The 20,808-nt window shown below is 37.7% G+C and overlaps 2 protein-coding genes across 2 annotated transcripts; one reads left to right on the forward strand and one right to left on the reverse strand.

Moving 5' to 3' along the window:
• Positions 1-5,960: 5,960 nt before the first annotated feature.
• Positions 5,961-8,656, forward strand: LOC109576835 (olfactory receptor 10C1-like). Its single transcript, XM_019985470.2, has one exon. It carries the CDS (start codon positions 5,966-5,968, stop codon positions 6,914-6,916), a length of 951 nt encoding a protein of 316 aa, XP_019841029.2. The 5' UTR covers positions 5,961-5,965; the 3' UTR covers positions 6,917-8,656.
• An 8,843-nt stretch (positions 8,657-17,499) lies between these two features.
• Positions 17,500-19,101, reverse strand: LOC109576877 (olfactory receptor 2J3-like). The gene has a single exon (XM_019985520.2). It carries the CDS (start codon positions 18,729-18,731, stop codon positions 17,805-17,807), a length of 927 nt encoding a protein of 308 aa, XP_019841079.2. The 5' UTR covers positions 18,732-19,101; the 3' UTR covers positions 17,500-17,804.
• Between the last annotated feature and the right edge of the window lie 1,707 nt (positions 19,102-20,808).

Here is a 20,808-nt window from a genome sequence, read left to right on the forward strand (position 1 = left end):
TTCAACAATGTAAGCATATTTTTGAGGTTTAGAATCTGTATCGTTAAAAGTTGAAAGTGTCAAAATTAGTTCTAGGACTCACATCGAACTTCAAACTCTGTCATAAAACATCACATTTTTTAAAGCAAATTAAAGGATATTACATTTATTTGGTGTTTAAAATACGGTTAGAAATCAACATTACAGTGCTTCCCTGGTGGTGCAGTGGTAAAGAATCTGCCTGCCAATACAGAAATCAGCATAATGCTGTATAGTGAAAAATTAATGGGTAAGAACAACAAGAGTGATTTAGATATTTCTGGCATGTCTTCTGGTCTAGCAAATCAAGGTCTAAGCAAATTATTGGATGATAAATCATATGTTTTCCTGAACAAGAATTAACTGCAATACAGATTCATTTTTTTGAAACAGAACAGACCGTCTTGGTGCTTGGTCCAGTTCTTGAGACAAATGGACTTTGGTATATTTACTTCACAAATAATTCTAAACAACTTTAAAAGTTGGCTGATAGGCAGCTGATGTGCCATAAAAGGTTTTTAAATTTGACATAAACATGCACACAAAGCAAGAAAAATAAAAATTCTGTGAGGTTACATAATATCTCTGATCATTTTTATTAGTTAAGATAACCTTTGTTTAACTTAATCTTATTTAGACAAAATGGTAACTTCTGTTTAGAGTACAAAATTCAAGATTTAAGTTGAAAACTTAGCTATAGAGACTGTTTAGAGCTGTTTAGATCACTTCTTTATCTTTTAGACCTGTAAAGACAACTCATTTCAGAATTGTAATTGTCTTCCACTCAGAAATCAATAGTGACAAAATACATCTTCAAAGAATGGATTTCTGCCCTCTTAAGTTTTAAAGTGCACAAACTCATGACCAGTGCTCATCTCACAAACAAACAAACAAACAAAAAAATGCGTGGAGCACAAGGAGTCTTTGGAGGTGATGGTTTATATTGTTTTTGATGGCAGTATCATATGTATAGGCCCATTTCCAAATTCATCAAAATGCATACATTAAATATATTCAACTTTTTGTATATTAAGCATGCATGTGTGAAAGTTGCTCAGTAATGTCCAACTCTTTGCAACACCATGGACTATACAGTCCATACAATTCTCCAGGCCATAATACTGAAGTGGGTAGCTATTCACTTCTCCAGGGGATCTTCCCAACCCAGATCGAACTCAGGTCTCCCATATTGCAGGCAGATTCTTTATCAACTCAGCCACCAGGGAAGCCCAACAATTTTTAAAGGACACACAACAATTTTTAAAGGAATATGATGATATAGGGTGCTCGGGGCTGGTGCACTGGGATGACCCAGAGGGATGGGATGGTGAGGGAGGTGGGAGAGGGGTTCAGGATGGGGAACACATGTACACCCATGGCAGATCATGTCAATGTGTGGCAAAATCAATACAATATTATAAAGTAAAATAAATAAATAAAGGAATATGAATCTGAGCAGAGGAATAAAGCTATATTCCCCCAAAAGAGGAAGAATTTAAACTTTTTTTCTAGAATCAGGTAGCAAAATTAGCTGGTGGGAAGCTCTGTTTGGTGTTCTGTGAATGACTGGTAAGGGTGGAATTGTGGGTATGGAAGGGAGATTCACAATGGAAGGGATATGTATATACACATAAGTAATTCATGTCCTTGTACAGCAGAAACTAACATTGTAAAAAAATTTACTCCAATTAAAAAAACAAATGACAACTTACTCTTCTGTAGGCTTTTTCCTTTGCCTTCATATCATGTCAATAATAGGTATTTATTATCTTATCCACTTTTTTATATCATTTAAACAAAAAATATTAAGTATCATACAGTTTTTTCATCATCATAATATATATCTTTGACTCAGGTTTTTTTACTTTTGATACAAACAAAAAGGTACTTTGTCAAACTCATGTTACTAGAAGATTAGAAGATTATTATGATTTATTGAGTTTTTTATAATAATCAAAATAAATACTAAATGCATCAATATACTATTAATATGACATGAAAGTTACATCATTTTCATAATTACTTTTGATAACTACTTAGTTTAATTCAAACAAAAATTTAAATGTGAATATTCTATATTAATAGTATAGAGTGGTCACATACATATTTGGTTCCAGTAGTAGATTTCCCTTGAATTAATATCACATTGTGTACACAGTCTATGATAGCAGCTATCTATACTATAGGTTATTCATTATATATTGCTGTTGATTTACTTTTACTTTTCTTTTTACATTATCTTTTATATTTATTTATTTTGCTTTCTGAATACTCATACTCCCCAACAGATAGAGACAGACCTGTCCATGGCAATTCCTGAGAGAATCAAACTGCTTCCTGACATACTCTAGTGAGAAGAATATGTCTCCTGAGAAAGGAAGGCAGGATATGGATTCAGAGCAAGAAGAAGAAACGAAGTATAAATATTCATAATTCTTAATGTTTCAGGATGAGGAAAGTCCAAACATCATCATTATGTAATCAGCACAGTCTTGCATGCTTGTGTGTGTGTGTGCCTGTGTGTCTTTGTGTGTTAGCCATGAGAGCATTGCTAGGAAGGACATGATGCTCTGTTAAGAGACACACAGCCTTCATGAAATCAGACATGGTCCTGACCACAGCAAAATCTTCTCAGTGCATGGTCTTAGGAGTGAGGATGTGGAGATTTATATCCTCTGAACTTTGGGAGGTTAAATGGAGAGCCTGCAGACAAAATTAGCTACTGGCTCATCAGAAGTAAAAACCATTTATTTTTTTCACTCAAAGTTTAGAATTAAAGGTATGTGATAAAACTGATGTCTTGAAAAAAGAAGGTTGTGGAAGACAGTCTATTAAAATGCTAAAATGGATAGATAATACCCAAAGCATTATTCAGTTCTGGAGATTATTTTAATCAGGTCTTTTCTTCTTCTCTGAAGTGTATAAATATCTACTCAGTTTGCCAGTAGCTCTGTCATAATATTGCTGCAAATTGTTTCAAAATAATTACTTCTCAGGAAATAGATATGTCTCTTATTGTTGGGTAATATAAATGCCTAGATTATCTTGTGCATGTTATTCCAATGAAACGATAACATAGTTCGTCTGGGTTATGTTAAGGCATCACCCAGCTAAATATTAAGTCCTCAATGAAATGACTATGGGTGAATTGTGGAAAGCAATGGGAAATCTTCTCTACAAACTAATGACCAATTTACATAAACAGTATCTACTACTTGATCATTTAGAAATGACAATTTCAGCATAACAAAGATTAATATTTACTGGGGCTTCCCTGATAGCTCAGTTGGTTAAGAACCCACCTGCAATGTGGGAAACCTGGGTTTGATCCCTGGGTTGGTAAGATCCCCTGAAGAAGGGAAATAGTACCCACTCCAGTACTGTAGCCTGGAGAATTCAATGGACTGTACAGCCCATTGGGTTGCAAAGAGTTGAATATTTATTGAGTTTTTCTTGTATGCCAGGCACTGTACTAAGTGTTTCAGGTAAAATATCTAATAATGTTTCATGTTTTCCTTTGACTGATGGGAAACAAAGAAACATTTCATTAAGAGAACAGAGATTAATAAGGGACTGAATTAGTTAAGGAGCATTTCTGATTATGTGGCACGGACCCAAAATGAATCACTTGTGCTAGATTATTTCCAAAGCAGAACTATACAGAATGTACTTGTCTTGGATCTTGGGGTTGAGTAAGGTGGCACATGAAGCCAACCCATTGAGCTATTAAAATTATCTTGTCTCCTTCCTCTATCTCTTCATACATCTAATTATCACTGAAACTCCATTCCAAAATTCAAACCATCAGAATCTTGTTGATGTTCATTGATCACTCAATCTCTTATTACATTGAGTAGAGATAGACAAATACAATTTATTATTGGGCATGAAACTCCTATATCTTCAGATTAATATCAGTGCATATTTTCTTGATAACCAAATCTTAACATAGGCTTTTTATTGAAGTATAGTTGATTTAAGATGCTGTGTCAATCTCTGCTGTACAGCAAACTCATTTTTACACATATGTACATTAAATAGATTATTTTTACAGACTGGTTATAATAGAGGGTATGGCACACATCATCCTCTGAGTTTCTTAACATGAGACTAGTAAAAGGCAAGAGTTTTTTATGCTGATGAAGTGCACTTTAACTCCTTATTTTTCATTCATGGCTTGCCTCTGTCATGTTTGCATTTTAACTCAAAACAACTCAGCAAGAAAGACAGGAAGGGCTTCATCACCTTTTCTTCACAAAAATGATTAATTAGAAGCTTTAAGTCCAGAAAATGTATGAGGTAAAAGCCTGAAGAATGTCTGTGCCAAGCCGTCTGTTGTACTGCCGTGACGCTCCTATCTACAGACCCCTGACAGCTGCCCTTGAGGACCTCCCTCTCTTTCAGTAGACAATGATTAAAGTTAAATATTCTTGATATGTACATAAAACTGACCTCTACTACATGGATCTCAGGGTCCCTGGACAAAGGTCAACAGAGAGTAAACCCTGAAAAAAACAGAAAATGTCATGAAAAAAATCAGATTTTGCCTCGTGTAGTACTATTCCCAGTGACAGGGAGGGAGAAGGGAATTTGACTACATTTGTTTGTATTCTCACCCCAAGCAGACCCATACATTTATCTCTCTATGATGTAATAATTATTTATAGACAGAATATAATTCTTTGTAAGTTTAATTATTTAGAGGCACTCACAGACCTTTCTAGACATCTTATTTTTTCAATTATCTCTGAACTTTGTGAAGCTGTAGGAAGTACTTATCACAGGATAACTTTTTATTCATCCTGTGGGGCTAAGACTATCAAATGACTGGCAGCATACATTGGCCTTTGCACAGTCAGCCATCCAGTGTATCATCCACCAGCTGCTTTCTCCCATGCCGCACGACCCTGACTCTCACTCCCAACACAAGCATTTGCATTTACTGTCTGCAGTCTAAATGGGACAGTATACTTATGAAATGAAATCTTTGTGATGTCCCTACTTAAGAAAGAGTGAGGCATTCTCCATTTCTGGTTTGGATTTCTTCCTTGTTTCCTCCATCAGTGTCACTGAGGAAATAGCAGTTCTTCCTAGGTACAGGAAGATAGAATTAGTAAGTATTATATTAATAACATATTTGTGTATTTAACTGATAAAAGAGATGACAACTTCTCCACAATCAGAGTTTTTATGCAACTGCATAGGCTATTATTGAGAACTGAAGATATTTAAGAAAATGTTTTGGGTTCAAAAAAAAGATAATAGACTATTAGCTCTGTTTCTTTACTACAACCTTAACTGAATTGTGTTGCTACATGGGGAATATATACATTAAACTATATTAATTAATTTAACTAGATACAGTACACAGTAAATGTTTATAAATGCTTTAAGTGTAAATGCATCATAATAGAATACTTGATGTGTGAATAAATTTTTCAAAATCATATCCACCAAGGGTTTTGTAATCATTCAGAGTTGTTATTTCATATTTAACAGAATTTTGAATGAGTCCACTTGTTTCCATCCTTTTTTGTCCATTGTTTAATCTCAGGACCCATGAACAGTAACTGAAAAATACTCTGAAAATACTCTGAATTCAACAAATACTTGTAGAATGAATGAGTGAAGAAAGCAAGTCAGTGGCAAGACAATAGGAAATAAATATTTAGATATGATAACTTTATTTGATAAAATAATGGGATAAAAGCTAATTGTGCTGAAATTTTTTTTCCATTTTATGCCTGCTGACTAGATATAAAAGGGAAATTTTTTTCCATTTTATGTCTGCTGACTAGATTTGGCAACAGGATCAGTGTAACTTCCAAACTTTTAAAACTAGAGGTAAGAAATTTATCTCTGACTTGAGCTTGTTAAGAGCAATATAAAGATTTATATTTCCAGCTAAAAGAATCTTTTAATGACCTGCCTTTCTTTTTTTCAGGTCATGAGCATCAATTGTTCCTTGTGGAGAGACAATAGCATGTCTGTGAAACACTTTGCATTTACCAAATTCTCTGAGTTAACCGAACAGTGTTGGCTTTTATTTTCCTTCATCTTACTCATGTTCTTAGCATCACTGACAGGCAATGCTCTCATAGCCCTTGCCATCTGGACCAATTCAGTCCTCCATACCCCCATGTACTTCTTCCTGGCCAACTTGTCTCTCTTGGAGATTGGATACACTTGCTCTGTCATACCCAAGATGCTGCAGAGCCTTGTGAGTGAGGCCCGAGGAATCTCTCGGGAGGGCTGTGCTACACAGATGTTTTTCTTTGCCTTATTTGGGATCAGTGAATGCTATCTTTTGGCAGCCATGGCTTTTGATCGCTATACGGCCATATGCTCCCCACTTCACTATGCAACACGAATGAGTCGTGGAGTGTGCGTCCATTTAGCAATGGTTTCTTGGGGTGTGGGTTGCATAGTAAGCTTGGGCCAAACCAACTATATTTTTTCTTTGGACTTCTGCGGCCCCTGTGAAATAGACCACTTCTTCTGTGACCTCCCCCCTATTCTGGCACTAGCCTGTGGGGATACATCCCATAATGAGGCTGCAGTCTTTGTTGTGGCCACTCTTTGCATTTCCAGCCCATTTTTATTAATCATTGCTTCTTATGTCAGAATTTTAGCTGCCGTGCTCATCATGTCATCCCCTGAAGGTCGCCGAAAAGCTCTTTCTACCTGTTCTTCCCACCTACTGGTAGTAACGCTATTCTATGGCTCAGCATCTGTCAGCTATTTGAGGCCCAAGTCTAGCCATTCACCTGGGGTAGATAAACTCCTGGCCCTCTTCTACACAGTGGTGACATCCATGCTCAACCCTATCATCTACAGTTTACGGAACAAGGAAGTCAAGACAGCTCTTTGGAGAACTCTGGGCAAGAAAAAGCTTTGACTCATGGGTACAAATAGCAACCCACTTAAACATTCTTTCCTGGGATATCTCACAGACAGAAGAGTCTTGCAGGGCACAATCCATGGTGTTGCAGAAGAGCTGGACACAACTTGTGACTAAACAGCAACAACATACTAGAGGACCATAAAAATTTCTCTTTGAAAAAGATGCATACTCAATCTAAAAGGAAAGAAAGAAAAGGAAGGAAGGGAGAAAAAATGCACTTGTCAAACTGTTTTGTAATAACCTTCTTTAATAACAGCAATTGTAATTTTGGAGACAGCAGTCTTCTTATTGCTACAGTTCTGATTGTCAAGTTCTGGAATGAAATTGGCTACCAAAGAATTTTGATACGTAAGTCCAGTACTAGACAGGTTTTCCAAAATATTTCAGTTTAGGTTAATGTACAGACTTAAAATGGGGCTTCCCAGGTGGCACTAGTGGCAAAGAACCCATCTGCCAATGTAGGAGACGTAAGAGATGTGAGTTCAATCCCTGGGCTGGGAAGATCCCCTGAAGGAAGCACAGTAACTCACTCCAGTATTCTTGCCTGGAGAATCCCATGGAGAGAGGATCCTGGTGGGTTATGGTCCATAGGGTCGGAAAGAGTCAGACACGACAAAGCAACTTAATCCACGTGCATGCACAGGCTTAAAGTACAAATTACCAGCTTATATCTCAGAAGTCTAGGACATTCTTACCTATACCTTTAGGCATTTTCTAGTCCATGAGAGGATAAAGCACTATAAGGGCTTCCCTTGTAGCTCAGTTGGTAAAGAATCTGCCTGCAACACAGGAGACTCGGGTTCGATTCCTGGGTAGGGAAGATCCCTGGAGAAGGAAATGGCAACCCACTCCAGTATTCTTGCCTGGAGAATCCCATGGACAGAGGAACCTGGTGGGCTACAGTCCACGGGGTCACAAGAGTCAGACATGACTTAGCTACTAAGCCACCACCACCACCAGTCCATGAGAGGTTCATATGACTTCTGCTCTGGTCACTGGGAGGGCTTCCCTCATAGCTCAGTTGGTAAAGAATCCGCCTGCAATGCAAAAGACCCTGGTTCCTTTCCTGGGTGGGGAAGATCCCCTGGAGAAGGGAAAGGCTACCCACTCCAATATTCTAGCCTGGAAAATTCCATGGTCAGTCCATGGGGTTGCAGAGTCAGACAGGACTTAGCGACTTTCACTTTCACATTCTGGTCGCTGAGTAGCGCTTCCACAAATATCTGTCTCTTGCGACTCTTAGTTCCCAAACAACTCTATGATGTGAAATATTTCCTTCCATAAAAATATTTTAAAATTTTTTATCCTTACTAATTCGGAGAAGGCAATGGCACCCCACTCCAATACTCTTGCCTGGAAAATCCATGGATGGAGGAGCCTGTAGGCTGCAGTCCATGGGGTCCCTAAGAGTCGGACATGACTGAGCGACTTCACTTCCACTTTTTACTTTCATGCATTGGAGAAGGAAATGGCAACCCATTCCAGTGTTCTTCCCTGGAGAATCCCAGGGATGGGGGAGCCTGGTGGGCTGCCGTCTATGGGGTCGCACAGAGTCTGACATGACTGAGCGACTTAGAAGCAGCAGTAGCAGCATAGAGTTAAATAAATTTTTTTTTGAGTTGTGGGTACTATGAAAATAGGTAACCATCCAAAAGAGAAAAGTCATAAAATTCAGAGGAATTTGTTGCAGAATAATATGAGAAATTTTTACCGAGAGTCTCCATAGTAAAAAAATTTTTTAAAAGAAAGAGAAATCAGATTTAAATTCAAGAAAGGAAGAATAAAGCTGAACTAAACATAATTAATAAAAGCAATTTTAATTTTTATGTAGTTTACCAAATGTACATACGTGCAGATGAATTCTGAAAGAATATATTTGGAACTCATTCAAAAACTTTCTCTTAAGAGAAATGAACATAGTTACAACATAATCAAGTACCTCTAGTCATCTATAGAAGCATTACCTTAAATTTGAACATCAAGTTCTCAGGGAGGTGCTGTGATCTATAAGTGATTAATAACTACTCATAGTAGTGATAATGTGACAAGGAAAGAAGACCTCTGACTGCTGCCATGACAATTTACAGATAGAATGAATAAGTTCTAGCAATCTAACATAGAGCATGCTGACTGTAGTTAATAATACTGTACTGTGTTTGAAATTTGCTAACAAAGTAGACCTTAACTGTTCCTATCACCCACATACACAAAGGATAGCTATGTGAGACAGTGAATATGTTACTTAACTTGATTGTGGTAATCATTTCACAATGACAATATAAAATCATCACATTACCCACCTTAAGTCTAACTCTTGACAATTTTTATTATTTTATCTCAATAAGGCTGAGAAAAAGATGTGATGATGCTACAATCACAGAATGGTAGTGATGTTCACTAATGACAAAGATGTGTTTTGCCAGATATGCTCATTTTACCAAAAGCTATTTAGTTCACCAAAGACCAAAACATAATACACTGTGGTGTTTATTTGTATCTGTGTGCACCTAATGAAGAATAGAAATAATCTGAACACGTGAAAATAACTACTTGACAATTACACTATAGAAGTAGGCAGGAGTTATCTGTAGGCATTAAAGATTATTACTTTTACATGTGCTTATTAATCTTAAAAATGATTATTTATTAAAAATTAAGGCAAGTAACAGGCTTTCTGGGAGTTCAGTGGTCAAGAATCTGCCTGCAATGCAGAAGATGCAAGAACTCCATCCTGCCACAGGCTCCATCCCTGGGCTGGGAAGATCCCCTGGAGGAGGGAATGGAAACTGACTCCAGTATTCTTGCCTTGGAGAATCCCATGGACAGAGGAGCCTAGCAAGCTACAGTCCATTGGGTCGCACAGAGTTGAACACGATTGAAGCAACTGAGCGTGGCATGGAAGGAAAGTTAAAAACAATTTGTATAGCATCATCATATCTGTTTACTTTACTAGTTTTGAAAAGTTTTGTAAGTCTGAAATGATCAAAAACTGAACATTTATATGTAAAAGAATGTCTGCAACATTTCCACTCATCATATAAAAAAAATAAACTCAAAATCGATTAAAGACCTAAATTTAAGACCAGAATCCATAAAACTCCTAAGAGAGAAAATAGGCAGAACACTCTTTGAGATAAATCATAGCAACATTTTTTTGAATCTGTATGCTAAGGCAAAAGAAACAAAAGCAAAAACAAACTAGACCTACTTAATGTTAAAAAGCTTTTGCACAGGAAATATATACATGTGTATGTATATATATATGTGTGTGTGTATATATATATATATATATAAAACAAAATGATAATCCACAAAAAGATGACCGACTGAATGGGAGAAAATATTTGTAAATGGTATGACTGGTAAGTGGTTAATATCCAAAATATATAAACAGCTCATATAACTCAGTATCAATAAGACCAAAAAACTCAATCAAAAAATAGGCAGAAAGCATGAATAGACATTTTTCCAAAGAAGACATATAGATGGCTAACAGGCACATTCATGTTGATGTGTGGCAGAACAAATACAATACTGTAAAGTAATTAGCATCCAATTAAAATAAATAAATTTAAATTAAAAAAATAAAATGAAAACATTAAAATTACAGCTTAAATGTTTAAGTATTATTTGACCTAAAATAAAGGAAATAAATTTACCAGTTGTAGTTTCCCCCCCAAAAAAAAGGATGTTCCACATCATTAATTATTAGAGAAATGCAAATCAAAACCAGAATGAGACATTACCTCATACCTATCAGAATGGTTATCATCCAAAACTTTACAAACAACAAATGTTGGCAAGAATGTGGAAAAAAGAAACTCTTTTAGACCCTTGATGGGAATGTAAACTGATACAGCCACTGCAGAAAACTTACTAGAGGTTTTCAAACACTAAAAGTACAACTACTCTACAATCCAGCAATTCCATTCCTGAGTATATATATCTGAAGAAAACAAAAACACTAATTTGAACAGATATGTACAATCCAACGTTCATTGCAGCATTATTTACAATAGCCAAGATATGGAAGCAACCTTAGTGTTCACCAACATTTGAATGGATAAAGGAGATAAAGGGGAGATTATAATATATATATAACATATATATATTAAATATCAATATAAACACTCCATGTTATCACTTCTACATGGAATCTAGAAAAAGTAAACAATTGGAAATGGGGAAGATGGTGAAGGAATAGGATGGGGAAACCACATTCTCCCCCACAAATTCATCCAAAGATCATTTGAATGTTGAGCAACTTCCACAAAACAACTTCCGAACACTGGCAGAAGACACCATGCACCCAGAAAGGCAGCCCATTCTCTTTAAAAGCAGGTAGGACAAAATACAAAAGACAAAAAGAGAGACAAAAGAGTTAGGGATGGAGACCCATACCAGGGAGGGAGTCGTGAAGAAGGAAAAGTTTCCAAACACCAGGAAACCCTCTTACCAGCGGGCCTGTGGGGAGTTTTGGAATCTCAGAGTGCAACATGATTGGGAGGAAAAAAAAAAAAAAACCCACAGAATAGGCGCCTAACCACAACTCCCAGTGGAGAAGTAGCCCAGACACTCTTTGCATCTGCCACCAGCGAGCGGGGGCTGAACAGGGAGGCGCAGGTTGCAGGCTTAGGGTAAGGACCAGGTCTGAATGCGCTGAGGACAATCTGAGGGAGCTAACATGAGATAGCATCACAAACTGTGGGATAGCCAGAAAGAGGAAAAAAAAAGATAGAGAAAGAGAACTTTCCCCTCGAAAAGCTCTAACCTAAGGCACAGCCTGGCTTGCTCACATAACAAAGGACTGAGCGAATACCAGAGGAGAGCTAGCCAACTGCAGACCAGCCCATCCACCCATGGGAGGCAGAGAGGAAGGCTGGCGACAGCCAGAACCGGAAGGCAAAGGGCAATCTCGGCCCCAGAGATGGCATCCCCCACCAAACTGTGAGCAGGCTCCTAGTTGCTAATCAAGTGTTCCTAAGATCCTAGACAGTTGACATCTGCCAGGATGGTCACAGCCAGAGATCAGCTCCCCAAAGGAGACACACGGCACACCTGAGACGGCACTCCTGCAGCGCACCCAAGAAACCAAGTGGCCAGGACTGAGGAGGTGATTAAGATGCACGATTCACCTGGGACAGTGTCCTTGCCAAGCACCTGGTCGCCTGAGCTGCTAGGACCTGGGAAGGGCACAAAACGCAGGCCCAACCAAATTTGTGCCTTTGCGGAGTACCCGAGAACCTGAATCTGAGTGTCTTAGACCTAGGAAGTGCACGAAACCCAGGGCCCGCTTTGGACAATTCCCCTGCAGAGCAACCTGGAGCCTGAGCAGTGTAGACCAGAAAAGCACACACAACATGAGCTGGGGCAAACCCATTGTGGTTTATACACTGGGAGCACTCCCCACACACGCCAGTGACATTTGTTTGCAGTGTTCTGTCCTCCCCACAGCACAACTGAACAAGTGAGCCTAACTAAGTGACCACCTTTGCCCCCTTGTGTCAGGGCAGAAATTAGACACTGGAGAGACTTGAAAACAGAGGAAGCCAAAATAAACAAAGAAGAGGGAACAACTCTGGAAGTGATAGGTGCAACAGATTTAAACCATGTAGTTAGCATTGACTAAGCATTGGAAGGTGCCTATAGACCTTGAGAAGAAGTATAAGCTAGAACAAGGAACTATCTGAAACTGAACTGACCCTACATTGCCCTCAATAGCTCCAGAGAAATTCCTAGATAATTCTCATTTTTATAACCTACTATTACTTTGAAAAAAAAAAAAGACCCTATTTTATTTTTTAATTAAATAATTTATTTTAATTGGAGGCTAATTACTTTACATATTGTAGTAGTTTTTGCCATACATTGACAAAAATCAGCTATGGGTGTACATGCGTTCCCCATCCTGAACCCTGCTCCAACCTCCATCCCCATCCCATCCCTCTGGGTCATCCCAGTACACCGGCCCTGAGCACCCTGTCTCATGCATCAAACCTGGACTGGCTATCTATTTCACATATGGTAATATACATGTTTCAATGCTATTCTCTCAAATCATCCCACTCTCGCCTTCCCCCACAGAGTTCAAAAGTCTGTTCTTTACATCTGTGTCTCTTTTGCTGTCTCACATATAGAAGGCCCTATTTTTAAAGCAAATTTCATATACATATTTTTTAATTTTTGTGATTGAATTTTTTAATATTTATAATATTGTATTTTTGAATGGGAAAGACTAGAGATCTCTTCAAAAAAATTAGAGATACAAAGGGAACATTTCATGCAAAGATGGGCTCGAGAAAGGACAGAAATGATATGGACCTAACAGAAGCAGAAGATATTAAGAAGAGGTGGCAAGAATACACAGAAGAACTGTACAAAAGAGATCTTCAGGACCCAGATAATCATGCTGGTGTGATCACTCACCTAAAGCCAGACATCCTAGAATGTGAAGTCAAGTGGGCCTTAGAAAGCATCACTATGAACAAAGCTAGTGGAGGTGACAAAATTCCAGTTGAGCTATTTCAAATCCTGAAAGATGATACTGTGAAAGTGCTGCACTCAATATGCCAGCAAATTTGGAAAACTCAGCAGTGGCCACAGGACTGGAAAAGGTCAGTTTTCATTCCAATCCCAAAGAAAGTGAGTGTGAAGTTGTTCAGTCATGTCTGACTCTTTGCGATCCCATGGACTGTAGTCTACCAGGCTTCTCTGTCCATGGGATTTTCCAGGCAAGAGTACTGGAGTGGGTTAGCCATTCGCCTTCTACAGGGGATCTTCCTGACCCAAGGATCAAACCCAGGTCTCCTGCATTGCAGGCAGACACTGTACCCTCTGAGCCACCAGGGAAGCCCCAGGAAATCCCAAAGAAAGGCAGTGCCAAAGAATGTTCAAACTACCGCACAACTGCACACATCTCACATGCTAGTCAAGTAATGCTCAAACTTCTCCAAGCCAGGCTTCAGCAATACGTGAACCGTGAACTTCCAGATGTTCAAGCTGGTTTTAGAAAAGGCAGAGGAACCAGAGATCAAATTGCCAACATCTGCTGGATCATCGAAAAAGCAAGAGAGTTCCAGAAAAACATCTATTTCTGCTTTATTGACTATGCCAAAGCCTTTGACTGTGTGGATCACAATAAACTGTGGGAAATTCTGAAAGAGATGGGAATACCAGACTACCTGACTTTCCTCTTGAGAAACCTATATGCAGGTCAGGAAGCAACAGTTAGAACTGGACATGGAACAACAGACTGGTTCCAAATAGGAAAAGGAGTATGTCAAGGCTGTATATTATCATCCTGCTTATTTAACTTATATGCAGAGTACATCATAAGAAACACTGGGCTGGAAGAAGCACAAGCTGGAATCAAGATTGCCGGGAGAAATATCAATAACCACAGATATGCAGATGACAGCACCCATATGACAGAAAGTGAAGAGGAACTCAAAAGCCTCTTGATGAAACTGAAAGTGGAGAGTGAAAAAGTTGGCTTAAAGATCAACATTCAGAAAACGAAGATCATGGCATCTGGTCCCATCACTTCATGGCAAATAGATGGGGAAACAGTGGAAACAGTGTCCGACTTTATTTTGGGGGGCTCCAAAATCACTGCAGATGGTGACTGCAGCCATGAAATTAAAAGACGCTTACTCCTTGGAAGGAAAGATATGACCAACCTAGATAGCATATTGAAAAGCAGAGACATTACTTTGCCAACAAAGGTCCATCTAGTCAAGGCTATGGTTTTTCCCGTGGTCATGTATGGATGTGAAAGTTGGACTGTGAAGAAAGCTGAGCTCCAAAGAATTGATGCTTTTGAACTGTGGTGTTGAAGAAGACTCTTGAGGGTCCCTTGGACTGCAAGGAGATCCAACCAGTCCATTCTAAAGGACATCAGTCCTGGGTGCTCATTGGAAGGACTGATGATGCTAAAGCTGAATCTCCAGTACTTTGGCCACCTCATGCGAAGAGTTGACTCATTGGAAAAGACTCTGATGCTGGGAGGGATTAGGGGCAGGAGAAGGGGATGACAACAGAGGATGAGATGGCTGGATGGCATCACCGACTCGACGGACATGTGTTTGGGTGAAGTCCAGGAGTTGGTGATGGACAGGGAGGCCTGGTGTGCTGCAATTCATGGGGTCGCAAAGAGTTGGACATGACTGAGTGACTGAACTGAACTGAACCGAAGACTCTAATCTTCAGTACCAATTTTTACTTAGGGGTGTGATTACTGGCTTGATTGCTGTCCCCTTTTGACTCTCCCTCTTCTTCCCCAGGTCACCTCTATCTCCTCCCTCCCCTTTCTCATCTCTACTTAATTCTGTGAATCTCTCTGGGTGTTCCAGGCTGCGGAGAACACTTAGGGAACTTATTACTGGCTAGATTGGTCTCTCCCCTTTTGACTCCCCATCTTCTCCTCCTGGTCACCTCTAACTCCCACCTCCCTCTTCTCTTTTTTATGTAACTCTGTGAACCTCTCAGGTTGTCCCTCGCTGTGGAGAATCTTTTCACCACTAACCTAGATGTTTTATCATCTGTGCAGTATGGATGGAGAAGTCTTGAGGCTACTGTAAGAATAAAATTGAAAGCCACAGGCAGGAGACTTAAATCCAAAACTTGAGAACATCAGAAAACTCCTTACTCCAGGGAATAGTAATCAACAAGAGCTCATCCAAAAGCCTCCATACCTACACTGAAACCAAGCTCCACTCAAGAGTCAACAAGTTCCAGAGCAAGACACACCACGCTAATTCTCTAGCAATGCAGGAACATAGCCCTTAGTATCAAAATACAGGCTGCCCAAAGTCACACCAAACCCACAGACACCTCAAAACTCACAATTGAGTCTGAGTGAACTCCAGGAGTTGGTGATGGACAGGGAGGCCTGGAGTGCTGCGATTCATGGGGTCACAAAGAGTTGGACACGACTGAGCAGTTGATCTGATCTGATCTGATGCAGCTAAATGAATTAAGCAAATACTAACAGGTCTGAAGGGAGAAACAGACAACACTACAACACAGTAATAGTAGGGGACTTCATTTTCAGCAATGGGTACATTACCCAGAAAGAAAATCTATTTTAAAAATTGGACTTGAACCATACTTTATACCAATTGGACTTAACAGACTTTCATATATATCCCATCTATCAGCACAAGGATAAACATTCTCTTCAAGTGTACATAGAATATTCTTGCAAGATAGATCTGATAAGTCTATGAAATTTTTCTTTTGAGTAATTTTGTTTGTGAATTGTAATTGGAATATGGTGGATTTGTATCTGAAAATTTAGGCAGTGAGAGACCTGGGTACTGCATGCAGTATCCCAAATAGTGGTATTTCCATAAATGCAAGATGGTTCAAAGAACTCAGTTATGTCTTTTAAGTTTTTTAAAGTTTTTGTTTTCCTCTGTGATGGTTCACTCTATGTGGCCCCAATTATTTACTAAAAGTTCTTTTATAGACATGATTCTTGGCTCTTAATTTTCTGTAAAGTAGCTTAAGCATAATTGAATATACCCCATATACACCTAGTTGGAGATAAAGACTGAATCACAGATAAACAAAGGAAAAAACAAAGACATCAGAATCAATATAACTGCAAGCCATACAGAAAATTGAGGGGAAGATTTTGGATGTGTTTTTCATTTTAATACTTTAGGAAATAGGGTTTGAACCAATCATACCTAAACTTTAAAGGCTTCAAAAACTACAACTGACATTTGAGTTACCATTCAAAATTCAGGTTTTGCCAAGATTTTACTTTAAATTTAATTATTCTTCAGCTCAATGTGGGTTCAGTTTAAAGTGTTATATACATAGTATACATTTCAGATGGAGATGGTGGCAGTAACATAGGTAATGAAATTATACTTTGATAAAAATACATTTGTTTGGAAAATGTGTCAGTTGATTTTTATAATGAACTTTCTAACCACAAATATTCAAATCAGATTGAGTTTGAAAAGGAAAAAAAAACTAGCTTTTTCATACAGCTTTTATCACAAATATTTTCTAATATATTTTCACATAATTCTTTCAAATACCCATCAGATTCATCAACTCATTTTTCAAGAGTCTAGTACTCAGTCAACTCAGACATTCTTTATCACTTCTTAAGTTAAGCAGGTGCACCATGCTCTAACTTCACTAACAAAACCTAGCCTAGGATGACCACTACTTTATGTGCTATATAGCACAGCTTTGCAACTTATTTTCACCTCCTTTACAAGTCTCACTGACTTGAAAAAAAAAAAAAGGAAAATATGAGGGGCATTATTTGAAAGCCCTTTTTGGTACAATTCATCAAAATTATTTTCTTACTAATGATAATGGAATATCAAAGAATACACTAAATTTTTTTTCAATATTAACTAGTATTCAAAAGAGAATAACAGTGTTGGAGTAAAGACTTATCTTTCATTATTAAACCAAAGACAGAAGAAAAATTTTATGACAAATTTTGCCTATAAAGGGAGAAACTGAAAGACATATTCTAGGTCATTTTAAATTAAGAATATCATCTCTCCATAGGAATTTTACATCTGAATTTTATCAATTTTTACAACAAATTCTATGCTTCATCTTCAGTTAAGTGAAGGATATTTTTATTGGATTTCTGCACTGAAAAAATTAATATTGATGCTTGATTCATGTTTTACATGGCTGTTATATCCACTGAAGAGTGATTACTATTTAGGCAGACTGTGTTTAATTCCTATCTGCTACCTGAACTCTGTGACCTTGTGAGAGTACAAAATAAGTGCTAATAGAGTGAGTGAATGAAAGAAGGGTTGGCGTGTGGATGGGTAGATGAACTATTGGTGAAACAGATGCTCCATTATACCATTATTGTCACAAGTATAGTAGACCATTCTCACCCCACTAGTCTCTTTACGGCCCCTCTTACATCTTTGTTTCTGAGGGTGTAGATTAGAGGGTTGAGGCTAGGTGTGACAACAGTATAAAACAGGGCAATGAACTTGCCTTGATCTTGAGAATTTCCTGATGGTGGCTGGAGGTATATACACATGACTGGAATGAAAAAGAGGGATACAACCATAAGATGGGCTCCACACGTCCCAAAGACTTTCTGGAGTCCAGTTGTTGACTGCATCCTCAGCACTGCCCAGGCAATGGCACCATAGGAGCTGAGAATGAGGATGAGAGGTATGAGAACAAAAATGGAGCTCGTGACCATGAGGGTCAGCTCATTAGCATGAGTATCAACACATGACAGTCGAAGCAGTGCTGGAACTTCACAGAAGAAATGGTCCACTTGGCGATGTCCACACAGGGGTACCCAGAAGGCAAACAAGAAGTGAAGTGCTGAGTTGGAAAAGCCACTTACCCAACAAGCCACAGCCAACAGTTGACAGAAACGAGGGTGCATGAGGACAGTATAATGCAAGGGTCTACACACAGCTGCATAACGGTCATAGGACATCACCATCAGTAGCACACATTCTGTGGATCCCAATGCAAGGAAAAAATAAAGTTGAATCATACAGCCATTGTAAGAGATGGTTTTTACTGGGCCCCAGAGGTTGATCAGCAACTGAGGAATGGAGCTTGTGGTGTAGCAGAGATCCAGAAAAGAGAGATTTGAGAGGAAGAAGTACATGGGAGTGTGGAGATGGGAGTCCAGGTGTGACAAGATAATGATGAACAGGTTGCCTATCAATGTCATCAAGTAGAACATCAAGATAACCACAAAGAGAACTAACTCAAGCTGAGGCCAATTAGAAAAACCCAGTAGAACAAAGTTGTCTTCAGAACTTGCATTGATTCTTTCCATCATCATGCTTTGCTTGTTACCTAAGGAAAGAATTGTGTTGCGCTGTGCTAAGTCGCTTCAGCTGTGTCTGACTCTTTGTGACCCTATGAACAGAAGCCCACCAGGCTCCTCTGTCCATGGGATTCTCCAGACAAGAATACTGGAGTGGGTTGCCATTTCCTGCTCCAGGGGATCTTACCAATTCAGGGATCAAACCTGTGTCACTTTCATCTGTTGTCACGTGTTCTTTACCTCTAGCACCACCTGGGAAGTCCAAGGAAAGAACTACACAGATTCAAAAAAAGTGTGGAAATTCTCCAAGAACCATAGAAACACTTAGAAAAGAAACAGAAGCCAGATCAAAGAATTGAATACCAAGGCGATGGCACCCCACTATTATCTAACCTATAATATAATTATATATTATAGGTTAGATAATAATATAGTATCTATGTTCAATTTTCTTATTTTGTTAACTATACAATGATTATGTAAAATAGCATTCCTATTCTTAGGAAATAAACAATAGAATTTAGCAGAAAAGAACATGGTATCTCCAAATTAGACTATTATTGTCCAGAAAAAAAGATACCATAGATAGATAATAGATAGTGATAGGTAAATAGATAGAAATTAATATATTTATACATAGATAATAGATATATACATAGATGATAGATACATAGATTCATATGTGATAGATAGATATAGATAGATGAGAGAGAAAAAAAGAGATTATAGAATAAGTCTTTCAGGTAGAATGCAAACTATTGCTGAATCTACTTAAAAGGTTAATAGTTCTTTATACCACTTTAGCACATTTTCTGTAAATTCGATCTAAAATAAAAAGTAACAAAAAGTTACAAAGTATTTTTAACTTTCATGTTTCATCCAGATATTTGTGTTGTTATAGAAAAGTAACTTCTTAACTGTTGAGTTATTCTTACTCATCTAAGCAAGACATCTATGTTAAAAGTAACTTGAAAAAATCCTAATATACCAACAGAAGAAAATTTCCATAAAACAATCTTTTTTTTAAAACAAATAGCTTTAGTTTTCTCTTCATCATTTTCAGGCAATTTCTATTTATGTGATTATAGAAAACAGAATAATTGCAATCCCAATAATCTTACATATAGATGAAAAGATATGAGTAACATCAAATTTATTTGTGATTCCAAAATGCTTATATAGAGTGAAAATATTGAGCTTCAAGTAAATATTTTTATAGAATAACTTTATCTCCCTATTTTTTATTTGCACTCACAATTTATTTCTAAACTGAAAGCTAAATATGAATCTTACATATAGATGAAAAGATACAAGTAACATCAAATTTATTTGTGATTTCAAAATGTTTATATAGGGTGAAAATATTGAGCTTCAAGTAAATATTTTTATAGACTAACTTTATCTCCCTATTTTTTACTTGCACTTACAATTTATTTCTAAACTGAAAGCTAAATAGAAACATATGGACATCAACTTATGATTACTCATGATACAAACAAAGCTGAAAATCTTAGTTCACATGACTAGTCTGTGAAATAGATGGGGGAAACAGTAATAAAATGCCTTTTAAAGGACATAAAACATCACTGATTTGAAAAGAGGTATTTTTAGAAAAAGGAAGATAAAAGCCATCCAGAGAACAAAGAAGCAAGGAAGAATGTGAGGTTGGGGGAAGATGGAGAGGAATCCAACTACTGGTGCTGAAAGTTAAGTTTGCTCCTGTGTATCACAGGGTTGAGACACCTGAACACAGAGCCTCAAGGACGTTTTCACATTGTTTCTTTCCTCTAGGACAGTAACTGAGACCATATTCAAATTCTGCTCATAATTTATAATGTCTACATATATTTTTATTCTCCAACTTAGAGAAGAATTCTGAACGTTTATTGAAACCATTAAATGACTCTGTCATTTTATATATTGAACCTAGAGAACCTTAGGTTTCTTTTTATTAAAAATAATAATAATAAAGTGCATTTCATAAATATTTATGACTCCTAAGTGATTTTTTTTCTCTTGTGGGTTTTCAGTCTTTCATAGGAAAGATAAATACCGTCTTTTGTTATATAGTTACTATGACAAGGCATAATAA

This window comes from Bos indicus, chromosome 23, assembly GCF_029378745.1.
Source record: "Bos indicus isolate NIAB-ARS_2022 breed Sahiwal x Tharparkar chromosome 23, NIAB-ARS_B.indTharparkar_mat_pri_1.0, whole genome shotgun sequence".
NCBI classification, from domain to species: Eukaryota; Metazoa; Chordata; class Mammalia; order Artiodactyla; family Bovidae; genus Bos; species Bos indicus.